The sequence below is a fragment of the Terrapene carolina genome, unplaced genomic scaffold (assembly GCF_002925995.2).
Source record: "Terrapene carolina triunguis isolate 2854851 unplaced genomic scaffold, T_m_triunguis-2.0 Scaffold50616, whole genome shotgun sequence".
Taxonomy (NCBI): domain Eukaryota; kingdom Metazoa; phylum Chordata; order Testudines; family Emydidae; genus Terrapene; species Terrapene triunguis.
Genome location: NW_020714967.1, coordinates 10,771 through 34,212, shown reverse-complemented (window position 1 = coordinate 34,212; position 23,442 = coordinate 10,771). Strand labels below are relative to the sequence as shown.

The window sequence follows — 23,442 nt, the reverse complement described above, 5'->3', positions numbered from 1 at the left end:
GTGGCTGCCCTTAGTTTGAAAAGAAAGCAACTGAGACTGAGTCTGGCTGTTTCCCCTGTGCAAAGAGCAGTCAATCAGCTCTTCATGGAAAATCCTACAAGAAAATAAGTAAGGTTGCCAATTTTGGTTGGGCATATTCCTGGAGGTTTCATCGCATAACATAATCTTTAATTCCTGGGGACTCCAGGACAATCCTGGAGGGTTGGCAACTTTAAAATAACCCTTGTTTTTAAACTCAGGTCTGTTTGGCCACGGCATGGACCCAGCAGAGGAGCTCCCAAAGCAGCAGGGGGATTTCCTGGATGAGACGGGGCAGAAGCCAGGACCTGACAATGATGTGGAAGCCCCGGCGCAGCCTGAGGCCAGTGGGGAGGGGCAGCACCAGTGCCCCGCTCTCCTGTGGGACACCCTAGCCAAGCAGTTTCTGGAGTACGAGCAGGCGTCTCCTTATCTCATCCCAGAAGAGCAGCAGAGGAGGCTGCTGGGCTTCCTTCCCCTCTTCCTAAAGGTTTGCTCTTCTGCTATCTTAGGGGCCTGGCTAGAGGCTTTACCCCTAATTCTCTGTTGCCCTGCACCTAGCGTGGTCATCATTTACACTGTGGGTGGGCGTATGCCTTGTATGCCACGGGGTCTGTTCTGTAGCTCCCTCGTGGGGTGCTTTTGTCCTTCAGCCACCCTTCTAATAGCCCCTGCAGTGTGTGTGATTACACTGGGAAGCTGCGCTTTGTGGGACTGGGCAGTTGGAAGCAAAGGATCTGCCAGTGGATGGGCACGTTTCAAAGCGGGGTTGGGACTGGTGGGGTGTGGGAAGGATTAGACCAGCGGTGCCCCTTGTTAAGAAAGGATGCGGATGAGGTCTGGGTACAGGTTAGGCTGGGATGGGCAAACTGTTTGGTTTATGCAACCTGATGGATAGAGAGCACAGAGTAAATGATGTCCAGATCGAATTCTTGGAATAATAATACCTAGCTCTTACACAGTCCTGTTCATTGGTAGATCTCAAGGTGCTTTACAAAGGAGCAAAGGGCACACTTCCACATGAAAGCCAGTTAACTGTAACAATCATGCTGTTGATGGTCCATGTGTCTGTTGCAATATGTACTTTGTGCTCTGAGCCATTTTACAGAAGGAGAAACTGAGGTACAGAGAGGTGATGTGACTTGCCCAGGGTCACCCAGGAGGCCATTGGCAGAAATAGGAATAGACCCTGGATCTCCTGAATCCCAATCAAGTACTCTAACCACGAGGCCGTACTGCCACTTACTACAGACACTTCCCCCCAGAGCTCCCATTTGCAAGAGGCTTCAGGATAAAACCCAGTGAGTGCTGCTTCCAGAGGGGCTACACTCACCATCTTCCACATCCCCTGCTGTTGACTGAAACCTGGAATGCTGCTTTTGTTTGACAGGGGACAAATATGCAGCCAGAGTGGTGAAAGGAGCTCTGCTCTTACAGCAGTAGGCACGGCAATAGAACCTACTGGGATGGATAGAAAATTGTTCCTAGTTTCAAATACATTATGGCTGCATAAAGGATGCTGTCGCTTCAAACTCAATCTAGCTGCAAATCTCAGTATGTAACAGTCAGTCTTCTCCTGAAGATCCAAGTAGCGATGGGCCAGAACATTTAGATCCAGATTTCAGACACCTCCTCCCACAATGATATTTTCCTGCAAAAGTTTCTTGGTTTTGATGACACCCCGTTTTGGGGGCAAGTTTTTGCTATTCATGGTGTGTGATTGATTAGTCACCAAAGTCACTGTTTCTGCTCCCAACTAGTCAAGGCAATCTTTCTCAACAGGAATGTGGGGAGGCAGGAACCATAGGTCTGGACGGTTCATAGCTTTTGCATAGTTGCACAGATTGCTGTATGCAAATTGCCCCCCTGGGGGGCCAAATAGCCCCAAAGGAGTTGGGAAAAGGCAGGGAGTGGGAGCATAGTGCACCATGTGTGCTGGGAGGCACAAAATCATTTACACCTGGCAAGGGACATAAAAGGCAATAAAAAGAGGTTCTTTAAATACATTGGGAGCAAGAGAAAAGGAAGGAAAGTGTAGGTCCCCTACTTAGTGGGGAAGGAGATCTAATAACTTATGACATCAAGAAGGTTGTGGGGTTTAGTGCCTATTATGTTTCAGTCTTCACTAAAAAGTTGAATGGTGACCAGCTACTCAGAAGTAATCTATCTTCAATAACTCCGGGAGGATATGTGAGGTCATAGAGGACTAGAGAAGGGCAAACATAGTGCCTGTCTTTAAAAAGAGGACATGGGAATTATAGACCAGTCAGCCTACCTTTGATACCTGGAAAGATACTGGGACAAATTATTAAACAATCTGGGGATAAGGTTATAAGGAATAGCCAGCATGGATTTGCCAAGAAAAAATTGTGCTAAACCAACCTAACTTCCTGTTTGATGGGGTTACTGGCCTAGTGGATGGGGGGAAGCAGAAGATGTGATATATCTTCATTTCTTATTAAGGCTTTTGATACAATCCCACATGACATTCTCAGGGAAATGTAGTCTAGATGAAATTGCTATAAGGTGGGTGCACAGCTGATTGAGAGACCGTAATCAAACAGTAGTTATCAATGGTTTACTGTCAAACTGGGAGGGTGTATGTAATGGGGTCCCTCAGGGGTCGGTCCTGGGTTCAGTATTATTAAATAGTTTTGTTAATCCATTTGGATAATGGAGTCGGGACTATGTTTATAAAATTTGCAGATGACACCAAGGTGGGAGGGGTTGCAAGCACTTTGGAGGACAGGTTTGGAATTCAAAACCACCGTGACAAATTAGAGAATTGGTCTGAAATCAACAAGATGAAATTCAATAAAGACAAGTGCAAAGTACTTCACTTAGGAAGGAAAAATCAAATGCACAACTACAAAATGGGGAATAACTGTCTAGGTGGCAGTACTGCTGAAAAGGAGCTGGGGCTTCTAGTGCATCAAAAATGAAATGTGAGTCAACAATGTGATGCAGCTGTGAAAAAGGCTAATATCACTCTGGGATGTATTAACTAACAGGAGTGCTGTATGTAAGACACGGGAGGTAATTGTCCTGTTTCACTCAGGATTGGTGAGGTCCCCGCTGGAGTGCTGTGTCCAGTTCTGGATGCCATCTTTTAGGAAAGATGTGGACAAATTGGAGAGTCCAGAGGAGAGAGACACAAATGATAGAAGGTTTAGAAAACCTAACATGTAGAGAAAGGTTAAAAAAATTGGCTGTATTTAGTCCCAAGAAAAGAAGACTGAGGGGGGACCTGACAAGTTTTCAAACATGTTAAGGGCTGTTATAAAGAGGATGGTGATCAATGGTTCTCCTTGTTCACTGAAGTTAGGACAACAAGTAATGGGCTTAATCTGCAGCAAGGGAGTTTTAGGTTAGATATTAGGAAAAACTTTCTAACTCTAAGGGTTAGTTGAGCTCTGGAACAGGCTTCCAAGGAAATTGTGGAATCTCCATCATCCACGAAGAAGTGGGTATTCACCCACGAAAGCTCATGCTCCTATACGTCTGTTAGTCTATAAGGTGCCACAGGACTCTTTGCTCCATCATTGGAGGTTGTTAAGAACAGGCTGGACAAACACTTGTAAGGGATGGTCCAGGTTTATTTGGCCCTGCCTCTGCGAAGGGGCCTGGACTTGATGACTTTTTGGGTCCCTTCCAGCTCTGCATTGCTCTGATTCTGTGCTCCCGGAAGGACTGTGAAATCCACACCTAAGCTCCCCCATCTCCAGTTCCGGCCATCCTCTAACTCAGGCCTGTGCCTGTCAGGTACAACATGGTCCATGACAGCTAATAAATAACATCTTTTCCAGTCCATGTTTTCAGATAAATAGTTGCTTGTGATAAAATCCATGACTCTTTTGGGTTTGGCCAGTATTTCACCAGTAAAACGGCAGCCGTCTGAACTCTCAGGAGCAGTGAATGATCTGCCTCAATGAATGAATGAGCAAACGCTTTGTGTTCATCCATCACTCCTTTTTTGTACTGCTTAACCAGCCAATGGCCCGTCCGGTCCTGTCGGGATGTGAAGGTGTGCTGCTGGTGAGCCTGAGTGTTTTAAACCTGAGGCTTCCCCCACTGTGCCTGTGTGTTCGTGTAGCACAAAGGCCTGGTTAATGTTCTATCGGGTGAAAAGCGAAAGCCTCACTCAGCTGCCACTTTCTCCTTCCCCTGGGGATTTGTTCGCATACAAGTGTGACTGTCCCAAGTTCAGGAACCTGCCCTCCTCCTGCCTACAACAGACTTTGTATGCGTGGGGGGAAACCCTTACCCCTCTGAGTCAATGGCAAAATTCTGACTGACTTCCAGGGGACCAGCATTTCAGCCTTGACCTTTAAAAGACACTCTGCTTTGACTCAGGCGCTTATCAGCTTGGCTGGTTTCTGTCGGCAGGGCCCACATGCTTTTTAAACACATTAGAGCAGGGGTGGCCAACGTGAGCCTGAGAAGGAGCCAGAATTTACCAATGTACATTGTCAAAGAGGCACAGTAATATGTCAGCAGCCCCCCCATCAGCTCCCCTACCCCGCTCTCAGCACCTCCCACCCACCGGCACCCCTGCATTAGAGGCTGTGCCATTCCACTCCGTTCCCCATGCGTTGCCTGGAACAGTGCAGCAGTGACACACAACCCCTGCAGAGGGCGCAACCTCGCCCTGAGTTTCTGTTCTCCCTTCGCTAGCAGCGCTTCTCTCCGGGTTCCCCCGTTGCGCTCTGACTGGATTAGGGGCCGCCCACTCCTTAGCAGTAGCGTAGCTAGGGGGGAGCAGGGGGAGCGGCCGCTCCCCCACTGAGCACATTCCCCAAAAGTGGTGCCTTTTTAATTTTTACACTCGCGCGGGGACAATGTTGCGGGGTGAGACCTTGGAAGCGCCTCTTTGCTCCCAGCTGTCAGCTCGCGGCGCAGAGGGCACGCCTGTCCCTTTAAACCGGGTGGGAGGGGGCGTTCCCATGGTGCCTAGCGGTGGGCGGCTTGGATTTTAAATCCTAGCAGCCAGCGGCGAGAGCGGGGCAAGGTCAGCAGCCGCGCGGGGAGCAGGGCAGGGTTCGGGAACCGCGGGCAGGGGCGGGGCAGGATCACGAGCGCGGTGGCCGGGAAGAGGGTGAAGCCACCGGGCGCAGCGGAGCCCGGGAAGGGGGCTGGGGCTGGGGCCAGGGCACTCACCAGCAGCAGAGCGGGAAGTGGAGCAATGTGGCCCCAGCCCGCTCCACTCCCCCAGCTCCCAGTCGTGGCACTCCGCTTCCCGCCACCGGTGACTGTGGTGTGCGGGGAGGTTGGGGAAAGGTTCTTCCCCACCCCCCACTCACCGGCGGCGGGAAGCGGAGCGACGCAGCCCCAGCCGGTTCCGCTTCCCTTGCCCCTGCCCCTACCCCTACCCCAGCCGTGTTGCTGGGGGGAAGGGAAGGGGGGTTAGGGAAAGGTTTCCCCCCCCACACTCACCGGAGGCGGGAAGCAGAGCAACGCGGCCCCAGCCTGCTCCGCTTCCCTTGCCCGGGCCCCAGCCATGTCGCTGGGGTCGGGGGATTGGGGAAAGGTCCCTTCTTGCCCCCCCCACTCACCAGCAGCAGCGGCAGGAAGCGGAGCAGCCCGGCCCTAGCCCGCTCCACTCTGCTAGCTCCCAGCCGCGTCGCTCCACTTCCCGCTGCCGGTGAGTGCGGGGAGGTTGGGGAAAGGACGCCCCCCTGCACTCACCGGCAGTGGGAAGCGGAGCGACGCGGCCCCAGCCTGTTCTGCTTCCCTTGCCCCTGCCCCAGCCGTGTTGCTTGGGGGCTGGGGAAAGGTCCCCCCTCCCCTGCTGCACTCACCGAGCTGGCTGGGGCCGGGCTGCTCCGCTTCTGCCGCTGCCGGTGAGTGCAGGGGGGGATCCCTTCCCCCAAGCTCCCTCCCCTGAGCGACACGGCTGGGGTGAGGGAAGCAGACAGGGCTGGCTCTGACTTTTTTGCTGCCCCAAGCCATAAAAAACAAAAAGAAAAAACCCAGGGCGCAGGGCAGCCGGACCCAGAGGCAAAGGAAAAAACAACAACCAAAACCCCAGGGTGCAGGGTGGCCGGACCCAGAGGCAAAAAAAAAAAAAAAAAATAGGGCAGCCATGCCGCCCTAGGATTGGACGGAATGCCGCCCCTTACAATCTGCCGCCCCAAGCACAAGCTTGCTTGGCTGGTGCCTGGAGCCCTGGAAGCGGAGCAGGTTGCTCCCTGTTTCCCGCTAATCCCCTGGGACACTCTGGGCCTGCGGGCCCCCAAAAGTGCCCCCACAGCTCCTGCCTCCCAGACCCTCCGGGTCTTCGGCGGCAGGACCTTCAGTGCCACCGAAGACACTCGGAGCGAGTGAAGGGCCCGCCACCAAAGACCCGGAGCGCTGCCGGGTGGTAAAAGCGCCGCCGCGGCCCCTACAGAAGGCCCCGCCGGCGGGTGGCCCTTTTTTTTTTTTTTTTTTTGCTCCCCCTGTTCCCTCCACCTGGCTACGCCACTGCTCCTTAGGTAGGCTTGGCCAGCCACAGCCCCCAGTCGGTATCTGGCCTGGGCTGGCACACACCCAGGAATCCAGGCTTATTAAGGGAAGGAGAAACTATCTCTGTTGGAAGGGAAAGGAATCAGAAGTGAAGCTGCTTTGGCTTCGCTGCTCTGGCCCCTGAGCTAGCTAGATTAATGCTCACATGGGTATGTCTACACTGGCTGCAATTGCACCTCATGACTGCAGTGTAGACATACCCCTAGAGGCAGGCTGGTGAGGCAGCTGAGAGGAGAGGACAGGGAGAGGCGGCTGCTCTTCTCTAGAAGGCAAGGGCCCAATCCTGCCCAGGCACCTTCATCACCCTGTCCCCTGCAAGGACAAAGAGGCCCTGTCACTTCATGAGACTCCTTGTGGTAGTAAATTTAGAGGATTGGGCCCTAAGAGCTGGTTACACAACCCCTACTCTCAGGGACTGGGGACTGGTTTGGCCCCGGCACGAGTTAGGGCATCCCTGACCTCTGAAGTGTCCCCTCTGGGCTACCGTAAGGGTGTAGAAATCCCTGGGGTGCATGTCCGGCCATTCTGCCTCCTGGATCGATCCACGCCTCCCTCCTCCAACCCCGTCCCTATCCGAGAATGCTGGCAGCGCAGAGCTGGTGGAGCTGGCTCTAGGAATGGACCAAGGATATTTCCTAGGGGAGGTTGTGGGGCACTTGCTTATCCTCCGGCTCTAGTGCACTAGCCTAGCTGGCAATAAGGGGCCATGGGGCAGTTGCGATCTGGCCCCTGGGCAGCAAGTGTAATTCCTTGTGGGCTCTGTGGGGAGCGGAGTCCTGATTCTACCACCAGAGACCTGTGGAAGTGAAATTGTTCTGTAAAACTCCCTGATGTGTCTTGGTCATCCCAGGATGATTTAGGCAGTGTCTCAGCAGTGGTGAAAAAGAGCATTTTCCAGCACTTCCATGCAAAGTTGGATTTGTCTCAAGGAAATGTTGAAATCCAGAATTTTAAACCTTGAGGGTTTCATCCAAGATGGACTCACTTCCATGTGAAAAAACGGTTACTCCAAACTGATGCCATTTTGGAGCAAAACATTGCAAGTTTCTTGTGACTGATAGGGAGGAAAAACACAAAGTTGCAATGAAACATGAAAGCTTCAGACACCAAGCAATCAGAGCACTGTAGGCCTGGAAGGGACCCCCAAAAGTATCAAGTTGCCAATATTTCACACAGCCTTATTCAGCAGTTCACAACCCAATCAATCAACAAGAAATAAGCTGGAGTTAGCCAGTAGTGACTATATATAGGAGCTTCAGAAAATCTTCTTTGCTATTCAGCATTACTTCTATGGAAGGGATATTTTTTGGAGTGAAACTTTCAAAGGATTGAGGACGTTAGCCATCCAGCTTGCTGTTGCAGAAGTTCTTTTGACTGTACACCCAAAGCTAGAAATCTAAGGATTTAGAGCTATGCAGAAAGGCAGGAAGTCATATTTATTTTTGATCTACCACTATGACGAAAAAAATAATTTTTAGCACATCTAGGAGGAAGGGTTTCTCTTCCCCATGATGCATGCTCAGAACTGCAGAGACAGTCGCATTTTTAAACAAGGTCTCCTTGGCCATATTCACACCCCTTGTGCATTTGCTTTCCACATACATCCTAGTATGACTTCTGGTGGAAAGTGAATTCCCAGAACTCACTACTACCCACTGATAGTGAACTTTAAATTCTTAAGGACCTTGAATGGCTACACTGCAATCCAGAGAGGGAGCCATGAACTCCTTGGGGCCATAGGTTCATTACAATGTTTTCAGTGAAATGTTTTCCCAGTTCCCTGGGACGAATCAGCAGAACTTTGAACAGTGTGAGCATTCTGGGCCAGATGACCTAGAACTCTGCAGATTTGCATCACAGAGAATCGAACCCTTTAACACTGAAGAGAATCAGGATTTTTAACATCTGGTCTTTTTCTTCTTTCTTGTGAAATCCTCCCTCCCTCCCTGGCCTGTACTTAGGGATCAAAATCCCTGCTCAGTTTGTGTATGTCGTAAGGCTTTCAGCCACGGGAGGTGGCTGGGGGGACTTGTAAGCCCCAGTTCCTCATTCTAATTAAGATGATTGCCCTTTGCAGTACCTTCCTCCCCCTCTTTGTCTTTTCCTTCCTCTATGCATCACTCCATGGCCATTACACGTTTGGAACCTTTGCACTTAAGTAGTATTTGTGTTCTATTTCCCGCGGCTGTAGGCAGGAGGAGGGGACGGGTGCTCCACAGGCGGAGCACAGGAGCTCCATGAGTCATCCGGGCCCACAGTCTCACAGGATTAGTGGAAACACATTGTGCATGTGACTCACATCCAAGCCAGGGCAGGGCAGTGCGACCCCTATAGCTTCTCCTGTGGCTCTTCATGCTACTGAGAGCGTTGGAGTTATTGATTTATTATACAGTTGGCTTTTGATCCAGCCAAGATCTCCTATCCTGCCCTCCAGCACTGGGCAGGAGCTGATGCTCCAGAGGAACATTAATTCCTCCCCAATGGAAGTGTGACAAGGTCTATGATCCTGCATAGGAAACCATGGCTCTTCTTCTGTTGAGCTACCCTGTTAGTAGAGTTAGAACCCTGTGTAAAACTGCCGAGTGTATTTTGTTGACTCACTGAGGCAGATGCAGCGTGAGAGGAGGTGTGGCAGGAGAGCTGGGCATGGCAAATGCTACAGAGACAGGGTGGTGCCATAGGAAAGAAACGTGAGGAATAGCCAGGGTTGGCGAGAGAGCTCAGGCTGAGGTTTGTTATATGAGTTACCAGTAAAGGAAGGGAGTCGGTTTGACCTTCAAGTCTGAGAGCAAGTTGGGCATGACACCTGCTCACCACTGGGTCTGGGGAGACAGAATATCCGGAGTTGGGAGAGTGGCCAATATCATTGAATCCATTGAGCCATTGAATCCAACTCCTCTCTTGGAGTGCACATTGGGAGTGAGGTGGCCTTTCAGCAAGGTTTTTGCACTAGCACTGTGTTACGATGAAGCTGTGGGTGTACCATTGCTGGATCCAATTGGAATTGCACAGCTTTCTGACCTGGGCCCTATTCTGCTAGCGGCTAGTGAGTCTTCTTCTAAGTGGTAGGGGCTTGTGCTTTTAGAGCAAGAAGATTGGAGGTCTATTCCTGTTGTCACCCTGAAGTGGCAAGGGTACGCACCATGGAGACAACCATTACATCTCAGTAAGTGCCCCCATGGATTTCTTGCTGTTCCATTTGCTCTGCTGAATGATCCCCGCCACTATGCAAGGTAGTGGTGGGGCAGTATATGACCAAATATCTACAGCACAGGTTCTCAGTTACAAGAACATTATTTTAATTTGGCTTGACACTTATAATGTGTATATATAAATATTATTGATTGGGTTAAAAACAGAATTGGTAGGGGCACAATGCAATCACACTCTGCTCATTTGTAGCAAGAATGTACACAGTCAATACAACTGATAATGAACTTAGATACAGAAGAATTTCTCATCCAGTGAAGCAGAAGGAGAAGCCTGGATGGTCTCCCTGCATTGCCTTCTGCACATTTCACTTGCAGGTATGCTGAAGCTCTGTGCTCAGAGAGCTTCTGTTCTGTGAAAACAATGGCTTTGCAGTCAGTGGGTTACACTGCAGATAAAGACTGGGTCCTAGGAAACGGACAGATTGCCATACTCTTGCTCATATTGCATAGGGGCTTGCAGTTTGCGATGTCTGCTCCTGACTGGGTAGGAATTGCAAATATCTTGGTATTTTTGTTACCTTGTCTCCTTCACTTGTTTGTCTCATGCAGCCCTTAAGTCTTATCTTTTAGACTGTAAGTTCTTTGGGGCATGCACTATATGTTTGTACAGCTAGCACAATGGGGCCCCAACCTGGCTGTTGGTCACTATTGCAATAGAAATGTTAAATAATAAGTCGGGATTGGGGTACTATGCATTGTGGATGAAAGTAGCACCGTCTGCTCCAGAGCCATTGGTTTGGTGCAAAGGCCTTAGTCCAGATTGTTTTTGACGCTTTGGAGAAGAAACAGTTTTATAAGTCCCAGTTAGGAAACCTGTTATGTGGATAAAAATGGTAAATGATCTACTCGGTCAGTGCAATGGAAAACCAGCCATTAAGCAGCCATTTAGAATGGGTGAAATTAATAAAATGGCACTTCTTCCCCTCCACAATTTTGACGAAAAAAAGATTTAATAATAATACCTGGTATCCTTCGCTCCATTGTACAGATAGGAAAATTGAGGCACAGAGATTTGCCCACGGTGACCCAGCAGGCCTGGAAATAGAACCCGAGTCCTACTCCAGTGCTCTCTTCACTAAGCCACACTATCTAACAACCAGATCAGGGGATGGAAGATCAAGGCTTCTGGGTTTTGTTGTCAGCTGTGCCACTAACTCACTGTCCAGCTTTGGGCAGGTCATGTATTCTCTGTGCTGTGTCTTCTCCTCGCCAATCCCCGCATCTGTAATTGTGAGACAATACCCTGGCTCAGAGGTGCTTGTGATGCTTTGTGGAGTGGTTGCAGACCCTGGGCTGTAAGTGTCTGTTGTCATTATTTCAACACTTCAGAAATGAACTATTTCCTTTAGTCGGATTTAAGTTGTACCAAAGAATCAGTTTGTCAACCGAGTGAAATAAGGCCCTATGCTCAACTTGATGGCGTTTCTCGGTCTGTCTGTAATGTGATAACTCTCTTGAAAACCGCATCCGATCAATTCCAAGATTCCAGGGAACATTCTAGAGAGACAAGGTGGGTGAAGTAATATCTTTTATTGGACCAACTTCTGTTGGTGAGAGAGTCAAGCTTTTGAGCCACACAGGGGCTCTTCTTCCGGTGTGGGAAAGGTATTACAGCTAAATACAAGATCAAACAGATAGTTTTAGCATAAGTAGTTAGCACATATTCTAAGGCAGTGGTATGCAAACGGGGGGTGCAAGAGGTTCTCTGCAGGGGGCACAAAGAAACTTTTGTTAATATCACTTTTCACAGCAGACTTACTAGCACCACCTTGCCACCCTTATTTCTGTGATGCTGCTGGTGGCGGCACTGCCTTCAGAACCGAGTGGCTGGAGGGTGGTGACTGCTGGCTGGGGCAATGTTCTTTGCAGAGAAGGATTTAAAACATATTCCCACACAGGACTCTACAGCAATGCACAGATTTTGGTGCCATAAAAAGTGCCAAGCAAAGACTCTAGGGATAGTCAGTATCGAGTGTATGGTTATTGTACGTATTCTTAAAGGTTAGTTTGATCTTTTTCAAACAAAATGGATAAGTTGGTTGTGGATGGTAATAGTAAATGTTGCAGTGTTTCTGATTCCTCATCAGATACTAACGTTACTTCAATAGAAGTTAAAAAAAACCCCAACAACCCACTGATATGGAGGGTAATGCAGCTGAACTTGTATGTGAACCTTCAACAAGTGTTAGCGCTAGTAAGTCTGCTGTGAAAAGTTATATCAAAGAACCTTTACGTTTTAACTTAAGAAAATATCAAGATAAATATATAAAACTGGGATTCTCATGGACTCTTGTCAATCATGAGCAATGACAACTATGTGTTTTGTGTTCTGAGGTATTAGCAAATGACAGCATGAAACTGTCGAAGCACAGATGATACGCTATGATTGTAACGCTTCTGCCAGGTGGAGCCGGCAGCAATCAGGGCTGAGTTCAATATCTAGGGGTTCCTCTTCAACAATACAACACAGAACAGGCTCAAGCCCCCACCCAGTAACCTGGGAAAATTACACACCTCCCCGGGCGCCTCTGAGAGGCAATACTTCCCCACTCGTAAGCACAGAGTCTGAATGTAGAAAATAAACGTTTAATGAAAGAACGGAAGTCACCAGATGTTAGTTAGGGAAAATGCCACAAGCAGGATTCATAAACATAAAACTGTGAGCAGGACACTCACCCCAGAGTGCGTGGGGCAGTGCCTTCTGCCTCCTGTTCTTGAGTTCTACAACCAAAAGTTCCTTTACTGTGCCCCTCTCAGCTCCCTCACCAGACTCCACTCACAGTGGTTGTCCTTGGTCAGTGAGGACCCAGAGTTCAGAGGTGCAGCTGTGTGAGTTCACCTCCCACCTGGGGAAGAAGGCACTTTGCTTGATCTGCCATTAAGCACTTGCTCTGGCTGGCTGCCCCGCCAGCTGTGGTTCCTCTCTGCCAGCTGCCCTGCCAGCCACTGTGCCGCTCATTGTCTCACCAGCACCGTTCCACTCATTGGTAACCTTCTGCCACCTGCGTCTCTGCTGTGACCTCTGCAGGTCAGTCCCTTGAGATTCCACCCAGCTCCTAGTGATTTTTAGCTCTTAGACTGGGCAGAGACACTGTCCTACCACAAGTGATTGTCAGCTCTTTTAAACACTTAAAATAACAAAAAGACTCCTAACAGAGCCCATATAGCTCTATTTTTGAGCAATGGGGAGGAACAGGTTAAACCAGATGTGAGACTCTTAGGGAGAATCCACATCTCCTGGTTGGGACACCTCTCCCCACCCCTTGTACTTTCACAGGGCTCTGGCATTTGAGCCCCTGGCTTAACGAGGTCCTTTCAGTTGAGGGCGATCCCCTCATTTGGGACAGGTTAAGCACAGTTCTGCTCCCCTTTATTCATACAATAAAGACAACAACATTGATAACAACATTTCACTACCCCTGCATTCAATACTAAAGTGATTTGTAGCGCCAGCCACTTGATCACTTTGAGCGACATCTGCTGGATATCTATGCAGAGTAGGTGTGTTCATGTAAATACAGTTTGTTCCTGAAGTCTCTCTCTCTCCCAGCTAGCTGTTAGGGGAGAATTCATTCAGACCCTGCTTACATCCTCCCCCCACAATTACGAAACATTCTGAACACGCAAATAAAGATGTTAATTTTTTCAAAAGCCATGCTAAGTTATTGAGCGGTCAAAGAGACATGATGAAAAAACAAGTGACTGTGCCATTAAAAGCTCTGAAAGCATCCCTGGAAGTAGCATATTTGATTGCTAAGTCAATGAAGCCGCACACCATTGGTGAGGCATTAGTATTACCAGCTGCGTAAAGATGTCAAATAATGCATGAAGATAGATATGGTGAAACTTTGAAAAATATTCCTTTGTTATAGGATACAGTGAGCCAGTGGATCAATTAACTTTCTGAAGCTATCAAATTGCAACTTTTGACTAGAGTTAAACAAAGCACAAAGTTTGCCATACAACTTGATGAGAGCATTCATATTGTGAATTTGGCTCAGTTCATTGTGTGTGTTAGGTATTGCTATGAGGAGGAAATTCTGGAAGCTTTGCTGTTCTGCAAATGACTTGACAGGCAAACTATGGGAGAAGACATCTTCAGTCTTGTGAATGAATTCTTCAGAGCACATGGCTTGTCAAGGTCTAATTGCATTGGCATGTGTACTGATGGCAGAGCTGTGATGTTGGGTCCCAAGAAGGGCTTCATAGGGAAAGTACTCGGCATTGCTCCCTACGTTAAATTCATGCATTGCATGATACACTGTGAGGCTCTGGCTGTTAAAAAACTAGAACCCGAAGCAAACAAGGTTTTGAATGATGCAGTGCAACTTGTGAATTTTGTAAAAGCCAGACCTTTAAAAAGCCGGCTATTTTCTATTCTGTGCAATTAAATGGGCATCCTTCTGCATGTGGAAGTCAGATGGTTGTCTCAAGGGAAGGTGCTTTGCTGTGTTGTCAGTCTCTCAAGGATGAACTCCATCTCTTCCTGTTGGAACACAACCCTGCACTGGTTCTTGATTCTTTGCTATCTCATAGACATTTCTGAGAACTTAAATCATCTCAACTCTTCACTCCAAGGAAATAACCACATCATCTTGGTGACAAGATTTCTGCATTCCTGAAGAAATTCACTCTGGAGAGAGAAATATGAAGAAGGAAATGCAGACAGTTTGCATCACCTCAGTGAATTCACAGCAGAATTTCAACTTGACCGCAAACAGACTGATGAAGTTGTTTCCAAACACCTGAAAAATCTCCCTTGAGTTATCGGAGAAGTTTCATGGATTGCCAGCCGAGGAGGTGGATTGGATTATAAACCCTTTTTACACAGGTTTTGCAGCTACACATCTCCCTCTTGCGGAACAAGAAATGGAGTCAGAGTTGTCAAGTGATCTCACCCAGTCGATGGAATTCAAAGGAAAAGCTCTGAGAAGCTTTTGGCTCTCTGAAAAAGGAGTATCCAGGACTCTCCGCAATTGCCATGGAAGTGCTCTTGCCATTCACGTCCACATACCTATGTGAGAGTACCTTCGCCAAGCTGGTGGCAATCAAGCCCAAACAGGGCTCACAACTGCAGGTGGATAATGATCTCAGAGTAGCAGTTTCTGAGATAAAGCCGAGAATGGATGTTATTGTCTCAGAAATGCAGGCCCATCCGTTTCACTGAAGAAGGAACAGTTAATATGAGTGGTTACTTTTTTTTTTATTTGAATTTTTTTTAAATACATTTGCAGTTTGTGATACTTTGTGTTTACTACTTCCTAATAACCTTTACCTACTCTTATAAATTTAGTAATAAAAATAAATTTTTAGTTCCTTCCACCAACTTGCAAAAAAACACAATTTCATATTACAGGTAATGGAGGGGAGTCATGACAAATGCTGTGAATGGTAAGGGGGAGCATGACTAGAAAAGTTTGCCCACCACTGTTCCCCTGTAATTATAGGGGAGGAAAAGGGGATTAGTGGGTTACACATTATTGTAATAAACCATAAATCCAGTATCTTTATTAAGACCAGGATTTTTAGTGTCTAGCAAAGTTATGAATTGAAGCCCCTAGGCTTATCTTTTTAAAGTGTTGTGCAGGTTTCCTTTAGGAATGAGGACTGAAAGGTCAGATACAGAGTGATCGTTTCGTGATAAGTGTTCACCCACAGGTGATGTGGTGTTTTTGTCTCTTCCCTGTGTGAGTTAATTCGAGAGCATAGTGATTGTCTGGTTTCACCCACATAGTTGTTGTTGTGGCATTTAGTGCACTGGATGAGATACACCACATGCATGTGTAGGATCTATGGATCTTGAAAGGCATGTTGTGGGGATGTTGAGCATTGTAGCACTAGAGATAAGTCTGCAGGTTTTGCATCCGTTGTTCTGGCAGGTTCTGGTGCCACTTTCAGTTGGTGTGTGGGGAGCTTCCTTCTGATGAGGAGCTTGGTGAGGTTGTCTGAAGGCCAGAAGCGGGGGTTCAGGAAAGATTTCTTTCAGGATGGGGTCCCCACTGAGTATGGATTGTAATTGTTTGATGATATCCTGCATGGGTTCCAGCATGGAGTGGTAAGTTCTAGGCATCCTATTGATTTTGGTGAGAATTGGGAAAACCGGAAAAGCCTGACTTCCAGGAAAATTTTCTGACCAGAGTGGGTGAGTGAGGGAACTGTTCACACTGGGGGTGAGGGCCCGGCAGGGCATATGGCTCAGCTGCAATGAAGCGTGCGATCCTCTAGTTTTACATTATTGTAGCTAAACCCTACCCAGCTAGGAATTTCAATTGCTGCTATGCTGCCTCCTACCACCTCTGAACCTCATAGACATAAGGGACCTCAAACTCAAGCTCCTAGTCCAAAAGCACAGCCTATAACCTAATGAGCCAGAGGAGAACAGTTGTCCTGTCCCTTTCCCTGCCCTTTGTTTTGTTTCCTTGTAGATTGTAAGCAGAGCTGGTTGAAAAACAGCATTTCCATCCTGCAGGAAATTCTGATATTTCAGCATTTGTTTTCATCCCAAATTGGGACAGGGTTGAAATGTTGAAACCTTCCAAAAAACTTTTGATCTGGAAATGTCGAGTTTTGCTGGTTTCAATCCAAACAAAATGTCGATGTTCCTGAATCAAAACATTTCAGTCTGTCAACCTGAAACTCAACATTTTGTTTTGGGTGAACATTATCTCTGAGTCAATCTGCCCTGCTGCAGTGCCTCATGGGAGTTGTAGTACTGGCTCCCGCTGTGACCTCTCTGTGGATGAGCCCATGCAGTGCCTCATGGGAGTTGTAGTCCTGGATCCCTCTGTGATTTTTTTGTGCCTGAGCTGACACAGTGCCTAGGACTTTGACGGACACAAAATGTTTTATTTAGATTTTCTCAACAGAAAATGCCACCAAAAATCTCGCTTTTCCTTTGGAAGACTTAACTGAAATCCCATTTTCCAATAGGCAAATGTTCTGTTCAAAATTTTTCAAACAGTTTAAATGTAAACTCCCCAGGGCAGGGAATGTGTCTTATGTGTTTGGAAAATGGCTAGTGCGTTTTGGGTGCTACTCAACACAAATTACAAATACTGTTGGCAGTGAGCAGTATAGGACCTATGAGACATAGTTGAGCAATTCCAGTTCTATCCAGTAGGGAGCAGTGGTGTATGCACATGCTCACCGGTTCCTTACATTATTCAAAGTATGTTCTTGGATCTTGTTTCCAACTTCAGAGTCCTGCAGTTTCAGTCTGGCAAATGTTGCTTGAGGAATTATCCTGGTGGGATTGGCTAAAAACCCTGGTTTGGTCAATTTCAGCTCTCCCCACTGGGTCCAAGTGCTTCTCCATCCACATAGACATCCTGCATCAGCAACACCTAAACAGTTGTTCCCATTTTCTGTATTTCAGGCCTGGGAAGAGTCTGCTGGGATAGTCTCTTTCCCGAACATTCAATTTTTAGCAAGTGAGGTTTCCAAACTTCTGACCAAAGAAATCAAGAAGAAGCTAAACGGCAAACCTGCAGGTAATAGCCAGAGGGCACATGGCCTGGGATGTGCTCAATCCTGTGTGTTTTGTGATCCAAATTTAACCATGAGCTGTAATGTATTATGCTATGCGTTTAAGGAAAGGTGGGGAAACAGCAATAGAAAATACTAAGTCGGATCTTTAGCTGGTTTAAACTGGCATTGACTTCAATAGAGCGTCACTGATTTACACCAGCTGTGGTCCTGGCCCCATCTGTGCCAAGTTAACTTGCTTTGAACCATTTGCATTCCCTGTTTTCTGATCTACCTGGGGATGATTGTAATAACTCTTAGCATTTTATTTCTTAAATGTTTGTTCTGTCTTAAAAATAAAAACAAAAGATCATGAGCCTTGCATTGCTTTCCCAGTGACCACTGTAAATTCCTTGAACTATTTGGTTGGCAGAGCTTATGAACTATGCTGGCATTGCCAGGGGAGGTTGTAAACTCCACGAACCAACTAATTTGCATTGCCTAACTGCTCACTTGGTGCCCCATCCAAAGCCTATTAAAGTCCTTCCACTGACATCAGTGGGCTTTGGGTCATGCCCTTAGTTAATGTAGCTTTGCTAGTTTCACCCAGTGCACTAAGAGTTGCTCAGTACAATGTTGTCAGCTTCCTTAATGGAACTGAAGTCTACTGTTGTGATGATAGAGGACGCTCGGCTGGCCATGGGGCAGTTGCTGCAGCTGAAAGGGGAAGAGGAAGATGGCTGTGTGCTTCTGAGATCGGTGTACCTCCTCTCACAGATTGACTCGGTAAGAGAAAGCAAAAGTGCACCTTCTCCCTGTAAAGGCCCGGGAGCTAGAGGAGTGAGGCAGCCGCTCCAGTAACAGAACCCCCAGTTTTCAGTAAGTGAATATTGTCTCCAAGGCTTTATCCTTGAGCATTAATGTGCAGAGGTTATACCAAAACGTTACTCCCCAAACATAAAATCAAAGATAAGATGCCCAATGTGGGTTACAAACTGGCCTTCAGTGAAAAGACAGGGGAGTTCTGCCCCACTCTGCCTGACAGGCAGCTGTTTTTGCTCAGTTCCCCTGAATCGGCTTCAGTCCTGCTTTATTATTCCAAGCTATACACCTAGGGGAGACCTGAGCAGGGAACTAGCGATCTGCTGCAGACATGCTTGGAGTCTGCACCCTTTCACCCTGAAGAATCCTAAAGCACTTTGCAAGCTGTCTACATACAGCAGCACTGGAATGCAGCTACCTCTGGAGTGGAGGATGGCAGCAGCACTGCACAACAACAGGGGAGGGAGAAAATCTGGCCCAGGGTTCCATTGCAAAGCCTGTTTCCTATGAAAAGAGCCATGTGACAGTTGATGTCCATGCAGCCCAGACAGGTGTCTTTTCATCCAAATATATGAAATTAAATCTTACACACAGCTGTTAAAGAACATTATCTATGTAACTGAGAGAGGCCCTTTAGACTGATTTATTGGTAGAGGCACGGTGTGATAGTTGCAGTGAGATCTGTGCTCTTCATACAGTTTAAAAGTTTGATATTTCATATAGCACAAGATGTCTTTAAGCTTTGTACACTACCCAACCCCTCCTCTATTTAGCTTGTTTCTGATCACTTCCCTGTAAGCTGAAGCAGCCACACTGTTACTTCCTCATTCCTGCGGTTGATTAGTTAGTACAAGGACTTTCTGGAGAAGGGAGGAAATTAATTCATTAGTGCCAGAAAAGTCAAGTCTCTTGGAAAGGTTGCCTCTTACTTTTAATCATGCTTTTTCTAAAACGTATGTGCAATGACTCAGCAGGTTGCAAACATGCAGTCATCACAGTCCTCTGCTAAACTGCATACATGCTGCTCCTGGCTTAGCATCACAGATCTCAGTTGCTATAGTCTGTTCCCAGTGGCTAAAGATGAGGCAGACACTGATATGAGCTGCTAGTCAGACTGCGGGTTGGATCCCTTGCATGACTCCACTACAGACTTCCTAGTGCAGGACATTTCAGGTGTCTGTATAGGCTCGGAGGAGCCATAAACACAGAACGTGGGACAGCCTAGTCAAGTAGCTTGTAGGAGGTCCAGTCAGGATGCCTGTTGCCCCATAGCAGGTACTGCCCAGCTACATGATCTTGTCACTATGATGCACGCTGTCTAGGACTTTCGAGTGACAGCAGGGATAGGATGCAGGAGTCCCGAGGCTGCTGGGTGAATGGATAGAAACTCAGGGAGAAGTACAACAGTCATTGTGTGTGATGTTTTTTCTATTTAGGGGACACTGTGGAACATCATCAAATCCGGCCTTCCGGTTGCTCTGATGCAGTGCCTGTACCTTTTCTTCACCTTTCCTTTGGGGAAAGCCAGTGATGGAGGGACAAGGGAGGAGGACGAGCAAGTTCAGGAGATGTTTGTTCAGGTAAGGGATCCCCTCTAGTACTCCTTAGTTTTGAGCACTCAGGGACCCTGGAAGAGGAATGGATGCTGGTGCTCATTCAGACTTTGGAATGGAGTTTATCAGTTTATCATGCTAAACCAGACATGTGTGGATTGTGCTGTTCTTTCCAATACTAGCCTGAAACTTTTCTGTCCAAAAGTTTCAGTTTTCCCATGTTTTGAACCAGCTTGAAATGAACATTTTTCTTTCGAATCGACATTTTGACTTAAAATGTCAGTTTGTTTTGTTTTTTAAAAACAATGTGACATTTTAAGTTGAAACAAAAATGTGTTTCTACATATCAGCTCAAAACGAGTCTTCATGCTGATATTTCCCATAGGAAAATCCAAAGTTTTTCATCAGAATTGACCCATTCCCGTGAAAAACGTTGCTTTGGCTGAAGCCACATTTCTCCTTGGGAAATGTGCTGCATGAGAAGTTCTGAGCAGCTCTGTGTCAGAGCCTGCTTGTTAAGTTGCATGAGTTTCCTTAAAAAAAAATGTTTGCACAGTTGTAGTAGCTGTAGTGGTCCTAGGAAATGAGAGAGACAAGGTGGGTGAGGTAATATCTTTAATTGGACCAACTTTTGTTGACGGAAGAGACTGAGACAAGCTTTTGAGCTACTAGAGCTTGTCCCTCTCTTGTCCACCAAGAGAAATTGGTCCAATAACAGCAGGGCCGGATTAAGACCTTTAGAGGCCCTAAGCACTGAAAAGATTATGGTGCCCCCCCATATGTAATTCAAAATAAAAACAATACTATATCATAAAATAAAATTTTATTTTTCAAAATGACACAAAACTTACATGTATGCTGAAATTAAAATAGCTTCTTTCTAGATTTTCTGATTGCAAAATGCTGGATAAGTTCATTGAAGCTGACTCGAGGAAGCAAGTCCACTTCCATACACAATAGGGAAAGTGAATCAAGTCTGTCCTGACACATTGTTGTTCTCTGAGGGTTTTTAATTCTTTTCAGCTGAGAAAAAGAGTGTTCTGCGGAGCAGTTAGTAATCATCAATGTTAGAAAAATACGTAGTGCGATCTCTACATTTGGAAATACACATTGTATTCCGTCTTTCAATATTGTGTCATGAAGATCAATGTGACTGAATTTCATTTTTCCTGTTTCATTAAACTTTGCACGCATATAACAGTGGAACTGCAGTACTTCTCCACAGAGATTCATGTTCAAGTCAACAGGGTATGAGTCAACTAGCTTTTGGGAACCTTGTGAATATTGTTCGTCAGATAAGTCCATATAGTTTAGAGAAGAAAATCTACTTGATACTTCTTTGTACACTTCAACTCTCCTCTTCATATGAGCTTCCAAGTGTATCAATTATAGCGTAGTAAGTAGATACACGACATTTGTCTCTAGGATTCAATGCTGTTTCTGTTGCACTGCTATCATTTGCTTGTTTTTTTCTGATTCACTTGCGGGACTGGGCTTCTTTGTAGTTAGTATGAGGCACGATATTTTTGATATGTCTTCAAATCTTTCAAAATCATTCCTCAAAGTGTGTAAGTGGTCTGCTAATGATTGACAGAGATCTGCACATGTTTTCAAATCCAATTCTTTTTCTTGGAGAGCTTGACTTGTGTGGTAAAAGCGTTGTAAAATTTCATTCCACATGGTCAACATGAATACAAACTCTAGTTTTTGCATCTTGTTTGCAATGTTTTCTGCCCCTCGTATAGTTTCTCCCTTTTGTGATTGGTCTTCAACTATACTTTCTAATGCATCCATATGCCCAAATATGTTTTAAGAACTGCCCATCGGTGTGTTGAGGCAGAGAAAAATGTATAAAGTAACTGGACTGTTGAGAAAAACCTTACTGCCACCGGACAATAATCAACAGCACTGCGGCCAACAAGATTGAGAGAGTGGGCAGCATAGTATGAATATGGCATATTTGTTCTGTTCTAAAAGCTTCTTCTGCATTCCTTAATAACGCCCTGACATGTTGGCAGCATTATCATAAGATTGACCTCTGCACTTTGAGAAATCTATTTTGCAAACTTGGCACAGATAATGCAGTACTTGATTTGCCATTTCTTCACCAGTGTGGCTTTTCAAATTGAGGAATGTTATAAATCGTTCAACTGGTTTTCCATCTGTGGGAGACACATATCTTAGTACAATACTCAATTGATCAATATGTGAAAGATCAGGTGTAGAGTCGACAGATAAACTGAAGTACCCAGCAGTACTTATTTCATCCACAATAGCTGAACGAACTTTGTCACTCATTAGACCAATGAGTTCATCACATATTGTCTTGGATAAGTATGATGGGTTACCTTTGCCAGCATTCCCATATTTTGAGATATGGCCTGCTAAAAAATGGGTCAAACTGAGCCACAAGCTCCAACAATCCCAAGAAATTTCCATTCTGCAATGATCCGAATGTGTCATTTGATCCCCGGAAAGGCAGACAACGTTCAGCTAATGTTTGAATAACAGCTATAACACGCTGCAAGACATGTTGCCTGTATTCATGCTCCCCTTTAATTTGTTCTTCCAATTTTTGTGTCAATCCAAAGCCCTGTCTTCGATTTAAATATGTCAACATTGAATCTCTGTGAGTAGTGCTATTTTCATGTTGTTCAATTAAAACAGTATTCCGCCAGTCACTAAATCCATCTGCAGCAAACCGGGATGTTGAAGGTTTATATGCAAAAAGTTTGCAAACAAAACAGTACACAGACCCTGTTGATGGTGAATACAGTAGCCATTCTCGAGTGTATTTCTCACCATTCGCTTTCATGCCGAAAAATATTTTTTGTGGACAATATCTTGTTTGTTTGCCATTGGTAAAAGTCTGACGTGATTTCTCAAATGGCCCAGGGCGGTGTGGACAGTCATTTGGTCCACAATCTACCCAGTAAGCTACATCATCAGTACTGAAATCAACCCACATACCAGGATCTTTTCTCCTATTATTTATAGCATGAGCAGGTTCAGTCTCTGACACATCCACACCTTCTAGAACAATGTCTGTTTTACCACCAGGAGTAGGATGATCAGTTACAGTCTCTGATTTCCTCGCATTATTTCGATCTACGTTAGTAGGACGCCCCCCTGATTTAGGTGGGGATAAGTAATACAAAGAGAACAGAAAAACAGGGGAAGAGTGTGTAGTGGAGTGTAAGGAAGTCTAACAAAGTTCTGATTTTTCCCATGATGACTACTTCAATGCTTTTTTTGAAATATCAAATATCAAATTAAAAAAAAAATCTCATTTTTTTTGGTGCCCCCTGCTTTGCTGGTGCCCTAAGCACGTGCTTAGTCTGCCTATTGCGTAATCCAGCCCTGAATAACAGATATTACCTCACCCATCTTGTCTTTCATTTCCTGAAAAAGGGTACTGTTTTAGTCTCGTTTAGATTTGCTTTTGACTGCAGTGATATAAGTGTACTGTTGGCTGTCCCAGAACTCAGCAGGCTGCACGGCTGTACCGTGAAACCCATGGGAACCATATTCTAGGCTAGGGGTGGGCAAACTTTTTGGCCCAAGGTCCACATTGGGGTTGCAAAACTGTATGGAGGGCTGGGTAGGGAAGACTGTGCCTCCCCAAACAGCCTGGCCCCCGCCCCCTATCCGACGCCTCCCACTTCCCGCCCCCTGACTGCCCGCCTCAGAACTCCTGACCCATCCAACCCCTCCTGCTCTTTGTCCCCTAACCGCCCCCTCCTGGGACCCCCCCCCGCCCCTAACCACCCCCAGGACCCCACCCCCTATCCAACCTCCCTGCTTCCAGTCCCCTGACTGCTTTGACCCCTATCCACACCTCCGCCCCTTGACAGGCCCCCCGGGACCCC

At 46.5% G+C, this 23,442-nt stretch overlaps 1 protein-coding gene across 1 annotated transcript in view; it reads left to right on the top strand.

Annotated features, from left to right (window-relative positions):
* Positions 1–256: 256 nt before the first annotated feature.
* Positions 257–23,442, top strand: part of LOC113405755 (WD repeat- and FYVE domain-containing protein 4-like) — a gene marked incomplete at its 3' end in the record, with an annotated part of 33,069 nt that continues 9,883 nt past the window's right edge. Inside the window, exons 1-4 of the mRNA XM_026647005.1 lie at positions 257–508; positions 17,110–17,224; positions 17,881–17,984; positions 19,457–19,600. Coding sequence (XP_026502790.1) covers positions 257–508; positions 17,110–17,224; positions 17,881–17,984; positions 19,457–19,600 — 615 coding nt within the window. The remainder of the gene's footprint in view (positions 509–17,109; positions 17,225–17,880; positions 17,985–19,456; positions 19,601–23,442) is intronic.